Here is a 15,966-nt window from a genome sequence, read left to right on the forward strand (position 1 = left end):
ATGGTGACACTCATGGTAAGCACACAGGAAAGAAAGCTCCCTTCTTCCTTCATCATCACTCCAGGCTACTTCTACTGCCCCCTTTGGCACAGCTAAATGTGCCAAACAGAAATGAGGTGTGTACAGGCACATCCTGAACATTACATAGTACAGCAAAAAAAAAAAAAGAGAGAGAGAGAGAGAAGGGTTAAAACTGAGGGACAAGAGCTTGAAACTATCTTTTCTGTGCCTTTGCTCAGGAAACATAAAGACACAACTTCTGGGAAAAGGAATCTTTAATATTGCTTAAGACACTGTAGAGTAAGAATATGCTAGGAATCCTTTGCTGTGATAGATAATGCTTGTGATCCTGACATGAAATGTCCATGACGTTTTATTTAAACAGTGAGACATGCATTCATATTTTTCTATTAAGAAAAATTAGATATTAAAAATGAAGCATGAAGCTTAGTCTCCTTCTTTTTCCCATTTCTCTTATCCTTCTTTATCTTCTTTACTTTTTGTGTGTTTCTTTAAAAGCACACGTAAGCAAAATAAAAAAGCAACCAAAAGAAGAAGGCACAATAGTGACAGGTAAGCCAACTTTCCCATCACATTTAATCCTTCCATGTTGTTCTTAGGAGGTGGGCCACTATCAGCACTACCTCCATAGCCTTTGTCCTTGCAGTAGGGGGGTGCCCATTCACGGTTGCAGTGACAGTGTTGTTTGTTGTTGCAGACTCCCCTCATGTTGCAGGTCTTAGGCTGACAGACTTGTGACAGACGAACCATACTGGCACACTTCTTACGGATGCAGATCTTTTCTGGACCACATACTGTGCCATCTTTCACCTCACCAATATCAGGTATAGCCATCCCTAAGTGATAATCAGTGCCCCAGCAAGTGGTGTCATTGAGGTGAAACTGCTGCACTGTGGAATGCTCTAGCAGATTGGGAATTACTCCTACATTTTCACACTGAACCCTCCCACACAGGATATCAGGGGACCAACATTTTACATATGTTGTACCTACAATACCACAGTGACCAAAACGGTTTCCTTGGGTGTTGATTTCTTGGTAGCAACTCTGAGATGCACTCCTTGCATCTTGGCCAAAAATCTCTTTACACTGTGTATCATGGTTATTACATGTCTTTTCATAGCAGAAGGCATTCACATTACAGGAGATCCCGTCCTGCACATGCACATCATCTGGGCATTGATGGGATGTCCCATTGCACCACTCTGGAAGGTCACATTCACCAACTTTTTGTCTACATAAAGTTCCCGATGGCAGAAATTTGCAGTCTTTGCAACACATTCCAAAAGCACAAGCAGCCCCAGGACGTAGAGTACAGTTTAACAGACAACAGGGATCTTTTGCACACTGCTGTATGGTTCCACAGTCACATTCCTCTCCTTCTTCAACAACTAGATTCCCACAGTACTTCAGTCTAAATATATTCCCTGGATATGGAGGAGGTTGAATACATAATCCACTACTGATAGTATTGTCCCAATATTGGGCATAACTGCAGTTGCTAAATTTAGTTGTTAACTTTCTATAGGCATGCATTATGCACCACCGTAGCTCACACACACACCACTGGGTGTCATGATGCATACCCAAATTGTGACCAAGCTCATGGCCCAAGGTAACTGCAAAAATGACCAACTTCTCATCTTCAAAAACATCAACTCCACTATTAAAAGGATTCAGGCATATTCCTTTAACATAGGCAACACCAAGCGTCGTGCCTTGTGTGTCTTTTATGAAAAGATGTGCAACATCATGTTGTAATCGATTATTAAGGTTATAATTCTTCCAAACAGAAAATTCCACTAAAACATTATCTATGTCTCCATTGGTAGGAAGTGGATTTGATGCAGTCCATATATCAATTCCAGTCAAAATTACATCAACCTCCAAAGGATGATAGAAGGAATCCACTATATTGACAACGTTAAATACTTCATGCTGCACTGTTGATGCATTACTTTGAGAGAAATGATATCTAACATTATCCACGACCACCACCAGCTCAACAAACCGCCGATGGGTCCACCAGCCCACAAAAGAACTTTGCTTCAGAGTGAAATTATATGACAATTGCAACTCCAACTGGCGTGCTATTTTCTCTTCTGTTAACCCACATCTCATAGGTGGAAACTGTGTATCATCACTGTCTATCTTATGTACTAGGTGTTCAAATGTGGCAGAAATACTAATTGGCTTGATTTCATAAACAAGGTCATTTATCTGTAGCATTCCAAGAAAGCCCCCAGAACAGGTACTAAGGGCAACCAAGGACTCAGGGACCTCCTCCACATAACCATGGTAGTAGCAGTCATCCTGGATGAAGGGCTGATCCTGGAGCAGGGCATGCTGCTCCGTGTAGGTGAACACAGGGAAGTGTGCGGCAAACAACAGCTTCTTTACCCTCATGTGGACAATGTATCTCTGTCCCCCCAACCGCAGGCTATAGGAGAGCCATCCAGGAGCCTTTGCACCTCTGCCCCTGCTGATCACCTTCAAAGGGATCACCACTTCTGGAGAAGTGAAACGCTGGGAGGGCCTGGCCTGAGAGTGGCCAAAAACAGACAAAAACATCCCAAACCAGAGCAGCAGAAGAGCGACTCTGATGTGCACCAGGGGCTCACCCACTGCCATTATGAAGCTGTCATTATGGAGCCATCTGTCTAGAGCAGAAGAGGACAAGGTGTAAGGCACTGGTGGTCTGGCTCCTCCCTCTGAGCTGTTCAGGGTGCATGGCTGACCTTTAGGGATCTGGGGATCTGTGTCCTGGTGGAGCTGGACCATCAGAGTTGCAGTGCTGAAAATAAAAACTGAAAGAGCCAGGATGGGGTGGGTGGGATAGAAAGGGAGAAAAAGAGAGAGAAAAAAGGCAAGGTGATTCCTGCATTTGGACCATATTTGAAGCAATAAAATACATAGGATTCTCTTAATACATATGGCCAAGAAGATTTCCAGATGGGGGAGATTGCACATAGGTGAGTTATTTTCAAATTTTCATGATGGATACCTAAAGAGTCATTATATACTGTTCTTTAAACATGCAAAATGGCAAGACATTTTCCATTTTATTTTAATGTATGTATTTCTTTTATTATTTCTTTATTTTACAGATGGGGTTCTGCTCTGTTGCCCAGGCTGTAGTGCAGTGACACAATCATAGCACATTGCAGCCTCAAATTCCTGGACTCAAAAGATCCTCCCACCTTAGCCTCCAAGTAGCTAGAACTGCAGGCATGCACTGCAACACCCAGCTAATTTTTCTTTTTGATTTTTTTTGGGGGGTAGAGATGGAGTCTCACTATGTTACCCAAGTGGGTCTCAAACTCCTGGTCTCAAGTGATCTTCTTGTCTCAGCCTTCCAAAGTACTGGGATTACAGGCATGAGCTGTCACACCAGGCAAAATTGTTCATTTTAAAGACATTGTTTTCTGACACAAATCTTTCTTCCAACCAAAAACCTACTGGCAACCTCACATTCAATAAGCATATGGACAACACATTCAAAATCCACCATTTTGTGTTCCTTTATTCGTGTAGTTTGCTCCATCTCCCCTCTCCTATCCCAGACATTTTATGTATACCTAATTCTGCTCTAAATTGGTAGTCAAAAAAGCCCCACTAAAAGGGCTTATTAGTATTGAGAGACCTCCTCCAATCAAGACTTTTAAACTTTATAATATATTCTTATCTGCAGAAAAGCCCTGGGCATTCCAAGGAAGGAAGGCATGTGATGGGGTAACAGGGAGTGGGGCAGCTGTTTTGGGGCAGGGCACACAGCCAACTAGCATCATGATCTCTATCATAAGAGGCTCCTCCTGGTCATGTCAATACAGATTTGATTCTATTTTTCACATGGCTGAGTTACCTGGATAGATTTCAATCTCAACGTTCCAAAGAAAGCCTACACAGAGGAGCTTAAGCCTAGAGTCCGTTCATTATAATGTTCAGAAGACCACAATTTGAGTAGACTTAAAAACCTCATCACTGTTGAAAAAAAGTTTGGCTCAAGTAAAAGCTAACTTTGCTCGGTTCCTGACTTTCACTTAAAAATGTTGTTAATGATTTACTCAATATTTGAAATCAAAACATTAAAACAAATTTGGAGACACGTTGTTAACATATACTGGCGGCCTCAATATTCTAAGAGCACAAATGAACATGTTCAACATCTTTAGCATTATGATGTCAAGAAAACCTGCATCCCTCCGTGTAGGTGTCCAGAACTAATGGATGGCCACCAGAAGCCACAAGAGGAAATCAGGATCACTGGATGAGACCTCTTAGGGCAAGTATATCTGATACAGGTGAAATCCCAATTTAGATTTCCTCTCCATAGCTCTCCTCATAATATTCTTGGTATGTGTCATAGAGTTTGGAATATTAAGATGGAAATGGGTGAACTGAGAGAGGATCATGAAAGTAAAAGCCTTGTAGAGAAGATAAAACCTGTATTATGTATAGTCAGAAATATGATGAGGTTATAATACAAAAGTTTATTCCAAAGAATCTGTGATAGGCCAGTCCTTGTCATCAATGCATTACTCCAAAGACAAGTCTTAAAGGAACATTGCCTTCCCTTAATTTTGTGAACGGGTGTATTCTGAAGGCCTTTCCTGTAATATTACTGGGATTTCAACCACTGTGAGAATCTTCCTCTGCATCAGTAATGAACTCTCTTCTAATTCCAGTAACAATTTAAAACGCATCAACACCTGTCTTATGATCTCTCCCCTCACTCACAGGGACAGCCTAATTTCGTGTCTCAGACTCAGGTCACAAACTGTAAATCAATTTAGTGGGCCACAACCAAAGGAAACACAATTGTGTAGAAAATATCAGAGGGTTTTACACAGATGCTTACCAAGAGCTTCACACACTGTAACAAAAGTTTATATTTAATTTTCTGTGTCTGTGTTTGTATCTGCATACTCCCATGCTCACTGAGTCTCAATGTAAACTAAGCTAAGTTTCTTATTGTGGTCACAGTCAAAATCCATTGGAAGAGCAGTAGCCAAGCAATGAAAATGAAAGCTTTAGAGAAAAACTCTGTCCCTTTCTTTGCTGAAAATAAAATCCTATCTGAAACTACAGTCATTCTTATCTCTCCCTGGGATCTTGGATTCAATTTCAGTGAAAGATGTATCTTCCTCCAGTTCCAGCTCATAGCCCCTCTATCTGTACTATGAATCCTATAGCCCTACCTACTTGAAGATTGACTGTCAGATTTATCCTCAACTTTTGCTTCATTACTTTCTCTTTACCTCCAGTACATGAACATGCTCAAATCTCTACTAACCTTAAAATATTTATCTTCCTTTATTCTCACATACTCCCACGGCTACCAGCTTGCCACTAGAACTTTCTCTCTTTAATGGACAAGAATCACTTACCAGCAAACTGAACAATTATGCCCATAGTTCTTTCAATGGCCACGGTCATCAGTGGTCTCTATTGCCCCTCTCAAAAAACAAATGTAACTGACATCTCACATGGCGAAAGTAAACAAATCTCTGTGGATTTCACAGAGGATTAGGTTATTGATCTCACTGCTTAGTAACAATGTCCTCTCAGTTACAGATCACACCACGTGGCTCTTAAAGTCAATTGACTCTGCCTCCACCACCTCTATCCAGTTTTCTTTTTCCATCCCTCCCCAACATGCAAGTGTCAGGTCAGCCTCTTCAACCCCATCCTATGAGCTCCACACACAGCATATGCTCACTTCTGCTTTAGGAACTTTGTTCATGGTCTACCCTTATCTAAATAATCTAAACCTTTCCTCATTCTTGAACCACATTATAGTATCCTTCAATGTTCAGATTAAATTCAACTTCTGCTTTGCATCATTAATATTCTATAAACTTCTCAATGAGCATCATATCCTGTGTTTGAAATATTTATGTATGCGGTCTGCTTTTTTGTGTGTGGTTCTACCACATCACCAGTTAAATTACAATTTTGTAGAAAAATATAGCAGAAAGACTGTTAATGATGTAAAGTGTTCATATTTTTGGCTAAAGAAAGCTTAGTATCCTTAATATAATTATGTTAAACCTGCATAAAACAAAAGTGAATGTGAAGTTCAATACAATTTAAAAGCCACTGAATGATGATGCACTCGCAGTGGTGAGGCGGGTTGGAACAACAATTGGGAGATAATTGTATATCTTTGCCATCTACTATCTTCTTTTTTAGATATGGTTGTGAGGAAATGGATCAAAAAGTGAATAGATAAGGATCAATTAGGTCCTTCTTCTAAGAAAGTCCTTTTCATTTTCTTATCATGATTGTATTAATAACAGGATACTTTATTTCTTTTCATGATTATATTAATCACTGGATACATAGGTTTCCCCTAATGTATGGGGGTTGAACTGTTCCATATGTCCAGGCAGAATTGGAGCATCCTCTCTTAAGGTGTGTTTAAAAAAAAAAAAAAAAAAAAGGTTTCCTCATTCCAGAGCTTAGTGGACATAACCTGACCATGTCAGATTTGACTGACAATGATGAAAGAAATTGTCCAAGAAATTAGAGGTTTGGGAAAATACACAAACCCAAACCTGGAAAGGTTTTGACAAGGACACAGTAGATGATGCTATAGAAAAGAGAAAACTATAAACAGGCTGATAGATGGCCACATGAAAAGAGAGAGCCTCCTTGAGTCTGATAGAATGGGCAGTCGCCTGGAACATCTGTGTTAGAGAATGACTGAAGCTTCCTAAAGCAGGTTTGACTACATCTTGTTTGTGGTAAAAATAATTTTATATGCATCTAAAAGCAAAACAAACTGTTACAAGAGACAAAGGATGAGACTATATAATGATAAAAGGGTTCAATTTATCAGGAAGATATAACAATTAGAAATATATGTGCCCAACATTGGAGAACCCAAATATATGAAGCAAACATTGACATAATTTAAGGGAGAAATAGATAGCAACACAATAATAGTAAGATATTTCAATACCCTATTTTCAATAATGGATAGAACATCCAGACAGAAAATCAATTTAAGAAACTGACTTGAACCACACTATAGACCATATGGACCTAACAGACACACACAGAACATTCTACCCAACACATCAGAATACACATTCTTCTCAAGGGCACACAAAATATTCTCCAGGATAGTTCACATATTAGGTCATAAAACAAGTCTTTTTGTCCTTGTGATAGTCCTTGCCTTAGTTTACTGAGAAACCACTCATAGGTGGGAATTGAACAATGAGAACACTTGGACACAGGAAGAGGAACATCACACCACAGGGCCTGTCATGGGGTGGGGGCAGGGTGGTGAGGGATAGCATTAGGAGATATACCTAATGTAAATGACGAGTTAATGGGTGCAGTACACCAACATGGCACATGTATACATATGTAACAAGCCTGCACGTTGTGTACATGTACCCTAGAACTTAAAGTGTAATAAAGAATGAAAGAAAAAAAAAAAAACAAGTCTTAACAAATTTAACATTGAAATCACCCCAAGCATCTTTCTGAGCACAACAGAATGAGACTAGCTATCAATAATGTAATTAAATCTGAAAAATTCACAAATACACTCATTCATCACTTAACAATAGGGACAAGTTCTGAGAAATGTGTTGTTAAGTGGTTTTGTCATTGTGCAAACATCATAAAGTGTACTTCTACAAACCTAGAATGGTATAGCCTACTATACATCTGGGCTATATTGGATAGCCTATTGTTCCTATGCTACAAACATGTACAGCATGCTACTATACTGAATACTGTAGGCAACTGGAATACAATGGTAAGTATTCATGTATATAAACACATTTAAACATAGAAACAGTAAACATATGGCATAAAAGATAAAAAATGGTTCACTTGTTTAGGGCACTCATCATGAATGGAGCTTGCAGAACAGGGAGTTTCTCTGGGTAAGTCAGTAAGTAAATAGTGAGTGAATGTGAAGGCCTGGGACATTACTGTACACTATTGTAAACTTTATAAATACTGTGCACTTAGGCTACAATAAATTTATTTTTAAAAATTTCTTTAATAATAAATTAAACTTAGCTTACTGTAACTTTTTTACTTTATATACTTTTAAATTTTTAGCTTCTTGACTGTTTTGTAATAATACTTAGCTTAAAACATAAAAACATTGTAGAGCTGTACAAAAATTTTACATCCTAGGCCAAGCACGGTGGCTCATGCCTGTAATCCCAGCACTTTGGGAGGCCGAGGTGGGTGGATCACGAGGTCAGGAGTTCAAGACCAGCCTGGCCAAGGCTGGTGAAACCCCATCTCTACTAAAAATACAAAAATTTTTATATTCTTATTCTATAAGCTTTTTCTATTTTAAAAATTATTTATTTTTTCTTACTTTTAAAATTTTTGTTAAAAACTAAGACACAAACACAAACATTAGCCTAGGCCTTCACAGGGTCAAGATTATCAATAATCACTGTCTTCTCCCTCCATATCTTGTCCCATTGGAAGGGGCAATAACATACATGGAGCTGTCATCTCCTATGATCACAATGCCTTCTTCTGGAATACCTCCTGAATGAACTGCCTGAGGTTGTTTTACAGTTAGTTAACTTTAAAAATATATATGTAGAAGTATACTCTAATATCGTGATAAAAAGTACAGTATAGGAAATCTTTTATCATCATTATCAACCTTATATACTATACATAATTGCACGTACTATACTTCTACATGATTGGTAACGCATAGGTTTACACCAGCATCACCACAAACACATGAGTAATGCATTACGATATGACATTAGATGGCTACAAAGTCACTAGACAGTAGGAATTTTTCAGCTCCATTGTAATATGAGACCACTGTCATATATGCGATCCATCATTGCCCAAAACATTCTTATGTGGTTCATGATGGCAGATGGAAATTAAACAACACCAACAATTGGGTCAAAGAAGAAACTAAGAGGGAAATTAGCAAATATCTTGACACAAAAATGAAAACACAGCATACCAAAACTTATAGGATGCAGCAAAGCAGTCCTAAAAGAGAAGTTTACAGAGATAAATACTGACATTTTAAAAAAAGAGAGAGAGAGAGAGAAAGATCTCAAATAAACAACCTGACTTTAAACCTTAAGAAACTAGAGGGAAAGAAGAACAAACTAGGCTCAAAGTCAACAGAGGAAAGACATAAACATTGGAGCAGTAATAAACAAAATAGAGAATAAACAAGTAAAAAATCAATACAAATTGGTATTTGAAAAGATCAACAAAATTGACAAACCTTTAACTAGAGCAGCTAAGAGAAAATGAAAAACAAAACAAAAATCAGAAATGAAAAAGGAGACGTTATAACTAATGACTTAGAAATAAAAAGGTCTAAAAGAAATTACTATGATGCGAGGATAGTTTAACATTCAAAAACCAATCATTGTGATATATCACATTCACAGGCAGAAGGATAAAAAGTACATGATCATCTCAATAGATGCAGAAAAAGCATTTGACAAAATCCAACACGCTTTTCTGAAAAAAATACTTGACATTCTAGGAATGCAAGAAAATTGTCTCAACAATATACATGCATGTATGGAAAGTACACAGCTAACATTGTACTCAATGATGAAAAACTGAAATCTTTTCCTCTAAGATCTGAAAGAAGGCAAGAATATCCATTTTATTCACTTCTATTCAATATAGTATGGGAAGTACTACCCAGAGAAATTAGACAAGAAAAAGAAATTATAATGTCCATATCAGAAAGGAAGAAGTAAAATGATCTATGTTCACGGATGACTTGATCTGTAGAAGACTCTAAAAATTCTACAAAAAAAAACCTGTTATAGCTAATAAATGAATTCAACAAAGTTGCAGGATACAAAATCAACCACAAAAGTCACTTGCATAATTATACACTAACAATAAATCATCTGAAAAATAAGAAAATAATTCTATTTACAATAGCATCAGAAAGAATAAAATACTTAGGAATAATCTTAACTTTAAAAAATTAAAGACATGTACACTTGAAATCACAAAACTTTGCTGAAAAAAAATTAAAGAAGACATAAATAAATGGAAAGACATCTCATTCATAGAAGACTTAATATTGTTAAAATGTCCATACTATCCAAAGCAATCTACAAATTCAATAGAATCCCTAACAAAATCTCAATGGCATTATTAGCAGAAATAGAAAAACAATTCAAAATTTATATAGAAGCATAAATGGCCCCAAATAGCCAAAACAATCTTGAGAAAGAAGAATAAAGCTGGAAGCCTCATACCATCTGACTTCAAAATATATTATAAATATACAGTAATAAAAACAGCATGGTACTGGCATAAAAACAGACAGAGATAGAATATAGAGCCCAGAAGTAAATCCAGACATGTATGAATAAATGACCTTTGATAAAGGTGCCAGAACTACACAATGGGGGAAATATAGTCTCTTCCATATAGTCTCTTCCATAAGCAGTACTGGAAAAACTGGATATCCACATGCAAAAGAATGAAACTGAACCCTTATACAACACAAAAATCATTCAAAATGGAATAAAAACATAAAAATAAGACCTGAGACTATAAAACTTCTTTAAAAAACACACACAAGGAAATCTTCACAGCATTTGTTTTTGCAATGATTTCTTGGGTATGACACCAAAAGCACAGGCAACGAAAGCAAAAATAAGTGAGACTACCTCAAACTAAAAAGCTTCTTAACAGCAAAGGAGACAATCAACAGATTGGAAATAGATAGGCATGTAGTGGCATCGTAATTATTTAAATTACCACCCAATGTTACTTGTGATTAAGTTCCCTATTGATGCAAGTGTGCAGGGTGACCAAGTGACTGCTATAATTATAAGTACCTCAAGGACAGAGGGGTGAGATAGCTATACTTAACTGTATTGGCATTTTATACAACAAGGCCCAAGGCCCTAAATTCACAGTGGCCTACATGATGGAAGAAGTAGTTGCCAAACATCTATGTGATACCTGATAAGGGATTACTGTCCAAAATATATAAGATATCCATAAAACTCAAAAGCAAGAAACTAAGTTTTTTCAAAATAAAAAGTTGGGCAAATGGAATAGGCATTTATGCAAAAATATATATATATGGCCAACACCATTTATGAATGATGTTATAACATATGAAAAGATGCTCAACATCACTAATCATGAGAAAATACAAATCAAAACCACAAAGAGATCTCACCTCTGGCTTGGATGTTCTGTATGCTCCAAATTTCATGTTAAAATGTGACTTCTTATACCATCTCATGCCAGTTAGAATGGCAATTATTAAAAAGTCAGGAAATAACAGATGCTAGAGAGGACGTGGAGAAATAGGAATGCTTTTACACTGTTAGTGAGAGTGTAAATTAGTTCAACCATTGTGAAAGACAGAGTTGCAATTCCTCAAGGATCTAGAACCAGAAATACCATTTAACCCAGCAATCCCATTACTGAGTATATACTCAAAGGATTATAAACCATTCTACCATAAAGACACATGCACACGTATGTTTACTGCAACACTATTTTCAATAGCAAAGACTTGGAACCAACCCAAATGCCCATCAACAATAGACTGGATAAAGAAAATGTGGCACATATATACCATGGAATACTATGCAGCCATAAAAAAGAATGAGTTTATGTGCTTTGCAGGGACATGGATGAAGCTGGAAGCCACTATTCTCCACAAACCGACACAGGAACAGAAAACCAAACAATGCATGTTCTCAATCATAAGTGGGAGTTAAACAATGAGAACAAATGGACACAGGGAGAACATCACACCAGGGCTTGTTGGGGGATGGGGGCAAGGGAGGGGAGAGCATTAGGAAAAATACCTAATGCATGTGAGTCTTCAAACCTAGATGATGGGTTGATAGGTGCAGCAAACCACCATGGCACATGTAAACCTATGTAACAAACCTGCTCGTTTTGCATATGTATCTCAGAACTTAAAATTTTTAAAAAAAAAACCCTCTTAGAAAAAATAACATTCGGGCTGGGCACGGTGGCTCATGCCTGTAATCCCAGAACTTTGGGAGGCCAAGGCGGGTGGATCACCTGAGGTCAGGAGTTCGAGACCAGTCTGGCCAAGATGGTGAAACCCCGTCTCTGCTAAAAATAAAAAAATTAGCCGGGCGTGGTGGTGGGCACCTGTAGTCCCAGCTTCTCAGGAGGCTGAGGCAGAAGAATCGCTTGAGCCTGGGAGGCGGAGGTTGCAGTGAGCCAAGATCAGGCTACTGCACTCTAGTCTGGGCAAGAGAGTGAGACCCTGTCTCAAAACAACAAACAAACCAACCAAAACACTTAAATGTATTAATCTTACCCTAAATTCTTTTACATTTTATTTTATACTTATAGAAGCCTTCTCATGTATCACATAAAATTCTCATGCTTAAAAATAATGTGACTTCCAATATTGGAGGTAGGAAAGTAAAATGGCACAGCTGCTATGGAAAACAATATAGAGGTTCCTCAGAAAATTAAAAATAGAACTATCATATGATCCAGTAATCCCACTTCTAGGTATTTATCCAAATTATCGAAATCAGGCTCTTGAAGATATCTTTGCATTCCCATGTTCACTGCAGCATTATTTACAATAGCCAAAAGGTGGGAAAAAAATCTAAATGTTACCCAACAGATGTGTGGCCCAAAGTGGTGGTATATACGTACATATTATTCAGTCATTAAAAAGAAGGAAATCCTGTCATATGCTGCTACACCATGGATGAGCATTGAGAATTTTATACTAAGTGAAATAAGCCAGTCACAGGACAAATACAGAACGATTCCACTTATGAGGTATCTAAAGTAGTAAAACTCTTAGAAGAAAAAAATACAATGTTAGTTGCCAGGTGCTGAGGGATTAGGGAAATGAGGAGTTCCTATTCAACGGATATATAATTTCAGTCATGCAAGATGAAAAAGTTCTAGAGATCTGCTGTACAATAATACGCATATAGTTAATAATAATGTAGCTCCTTCTAGCAAATCTTACCTCTGTGTCTTTCAGTGTTCCATTTTTATCTTTTCAGTCCTCTAATAACTTTTAAAAATTTCCCTATATTAATTTTCCTTGGTGAGTTTTTCTTTTCTGGACAGGATATTGACAGACACAAGACTTGGTACTAATAGTGATATCAAAAAAAAAGATAAAATGGGAATCTGAAATTGATGTGGGCATGACCCTAGTCTTAAACACACTGCTGAACTTCCATCCAATGGAGAATGGCATGTAATGACATCACAATTAGTTACTACTCAATGTTGATTACAGTGAACTGCCCTATTGACAAGTCTGTAAGGGGATGAAGTGACTGCTGTGATCATTACTATGAGCACCTCAAAGACTGAGAGGTGAAATAGCTGTATTTAACTATACTGGTAAATTTACATGATGAGGCCAAAGGCTTGAAATTCACAGTTCAAACAGAGCTTATAATGGTGGACCTAAAAGAATCTCTCCTTTGTTTTAGCCATACAACCAAGCTCACTGAAAACAAAATTTAATTGGAATGCTTGCAGAGTCACAATATAAGTTGAATACATAGATATGCCAAGGGAAAGGGAAGAAACTGATTGGGAAGGGGGAAAACCTTGAGACTTGAAATAGAGAATTCCTGGTGAATTTGGATGACTTTGAACATCTAAACATTCCAAAATATCCCTGAGTCTCCTTTAATAGAGAAAGAATGCACAGCTCTCCTGTCTGAGAAGTCTATGCACCTCAAGCTTGAGACCTTATAATGAGCTCAGCTGGGGAACTTATCCTGAAAAGGGATGCCTAGACTCCTCAAGACATACTCCTACCACCCCTTATTGGCTCTAGAAGCAAACAAGAATCAGATCTCAACATGCTCAAGAGCAAAAAGTTTCAAATCAGAATTGGAAGGAAATAACTTCTACTCCAAAATATTTGCAACATTTTACTAATTCATATTAGCCAAAGAAACCATATTAATAACAGAAATGATGAAGCAGGAACAAAAATAAAGAGGATAGGCTTCATAGAATGAAATTCAACAGGAATTTGTATTTAACTAAATAGCTTCAAAATATATAAAGGAAATTGTAAGAGATATAAAAGGATAAATAGAAAACTTCAAAGTCTACTTGTTGGTATAACATGCTTCATTCAGTTATATGATAGAACATTCAGTAACTGATAGAACAATTTAAAAAATAATTAGTAAGGAAATACAAAGCTTAAGAAATGTTAATCAAATTAATCTAATGTACACATGTAAAAACACCCAACAATTGCAGCACAGTTATGAAGTTCAAATGTGCATGGGACATATACCAAAATACATAATATCCATGGGCATGATAGAAGTATCAGCACATCCTAAAAATAAGAATTGGGGGCCAGGCATGGTGGCTCACACCTGTAATCGTAGCACTTTGAGAGGCTGAGGCAGGTGGATCACCCAAGGTCAGGAGTCGAGACCAGCCTGACCAACATGGTGAAACCTTGACTCTATTAAAAATACAAAAAATTAGCCAGACATGGTGGTGGGCACCTGTAATCCCAGCTACTCAGGAGGCTGAGGCAGGAGAATTGCTTGAACCTGGGAGGCAGAGGTTGCAGTGAGCCTAGATCACACCATTGCATTCCAGCCTGGGCAATAGAGCAAAACTCCATCTCGGAAAAAAAAAAAAAAAAAAAAAGAATTGCACAGTGTATGTCCCTTAATGACTATGGAATTTAAAAAGAAAACTATATAAATACAAAGAGCTATTGACAGAGCAGGAGCATCGCCGTCTTGTACAAGCATCACCATTTTAAGGTTCACCTTGATAAAAAACTGCCTAAATCCAAAGGGCATCAGCCTAATGGCTAAGGTCAGCATGACCATAAACCACAAATCACATCTCCAACCAGAAACATTCCAACCATAATATAAACCCCTCCCCAACCGGAGACATGCCAGCCCCGAGATAACCTCCTCTCCAGCCAGAGAGATGTCAGTTCCAAGATAACCTCCCCTCCAACCACAGACATTCCAACCCTGCCATAAATTTCTCTCTAACACAGAAACATTCCAAGCCTGTGATAAACTCTCTCACCCTAAAACCAATAAAAACTCTCAGTCCATAGGAGCGAGCACTCCTGACCAAAATCGACCAGAAGCCCCTCTCAGGTCTATTCTCCAAAATAAACCTGTCTTTGACTGTTGAGTCACTTTTCATGTTTCTTTCCTCTTTCTTTACTTCTTACATTTGGTGCCAAAACCCAGGATGGGTGTTGGCGATACAGGCTGTCTTGCAACCCAAGAAGCAGTGGATAGCAGCTGCTCACCCTGCTGGATCCTGAGAGTCTCTTGCCACCTACCTCGTCTTGTCTCTCACTTCACTTTTCGAGCAATTTGCATGAGGAGGACAACTAACCTGAAGGGGACTGTGAGGGTTCAGGTTGGGGCTACTCTCCAGTGAGCCCTCAAAACCTTCAGGTCTCAGGAATCCACCTCTGACCACCCATAATGGGTATTTCACTTTCTCCTCTCCTCCTCTCTCATCTTCCCTTCACTCTCTTTCTTGTATGGCTCCAGTCCAAGAGGCCCTTGCTGATTCAAACCAGAACATCCAATATCAGACACTAATTCACCCAACTGGTAAGATCTGCCCTCCCCTGGCATTCTTACAGTACCTGGGGAAAGTTAGGTCTGCTGTCCCAGTCCTTGGAGGACCAGTGGGACTAAGCTAGAAGAAATCTTGAGTATGCCCAGTTTCTTCTTAGCTTGACGTCCTCTTTAGAAAGAGGATTCCAGGTTTCTGTCTTTTGCCTGGAGACAACTGGAACAAAAACAGACACCCTTGGCTTCTTCTTGCCAGTCCACATGTGTGCCAAACAAGCCCACATTCCTACGTCCTCTCCTCTGGGCTGTCTCCTTCACAACCTTGCCAAACTTGATGTATGCATTTAGTTTTTTATTGCAACACGGCCTGGAC

The 15,966-nt window shown here is 38.3% G+C and overlaps 1 protein-coding gene across 1 annotated transcript; it reads right to left on the reverse strand.

Annotated features, from left to right (window-relative positions):
* Nucleotides 1-260: 260 nt before the first annotated feature.
* On the reverse strand, nucleotides 261-13,254 carry ADAM20 (ADAM metallopeptidase domain 20). Its single transcript, XM_025392324.1, has 2 exons — nucleotides 13,013-13,254; nucleotides 261-2,828 (listed from the first exon to the last, which is right to left on the reverse strand). Exon 2 carries the CDS (start codon nucleotides 2,800-2,802, stop codon nucleotides 475-477), a length of 2,328 nt encoding a protein of 775 aa, XP_025248109.1. The 5' UTR covers nucleotides 2,803-2,828; nucleotides 13,013-13,254; the 3' UTR covers nucleotides 261-474.
* Nucleotides 13,255-15,966: the final 2,712 nt, after the last annotated feature.

Source organism: Theropithecus gelada, chromosome 7b (genome assembly GCF_003255815.1).
Source record: "Theropithecus gelada isolate Dixy chromosome 7b, Tgel_1.0, whole genome shotgun sequence".
NCBI lineage: Eukaryota > Metazoa > Chordata > Mammalia > Primates > Cercopithecidae > Theropithecus > Theropithecus gelada.

Bases quoted from the DNA above. Each gene is read 5' to 3' on its own strand.
- ADAM20 (XM_025392324.1), bottom strand. From the start codon at position 2,802: ATGGTCCAGCTCCACCAGGACACAGATCCCCAGATCCCTAAAGGTCAG.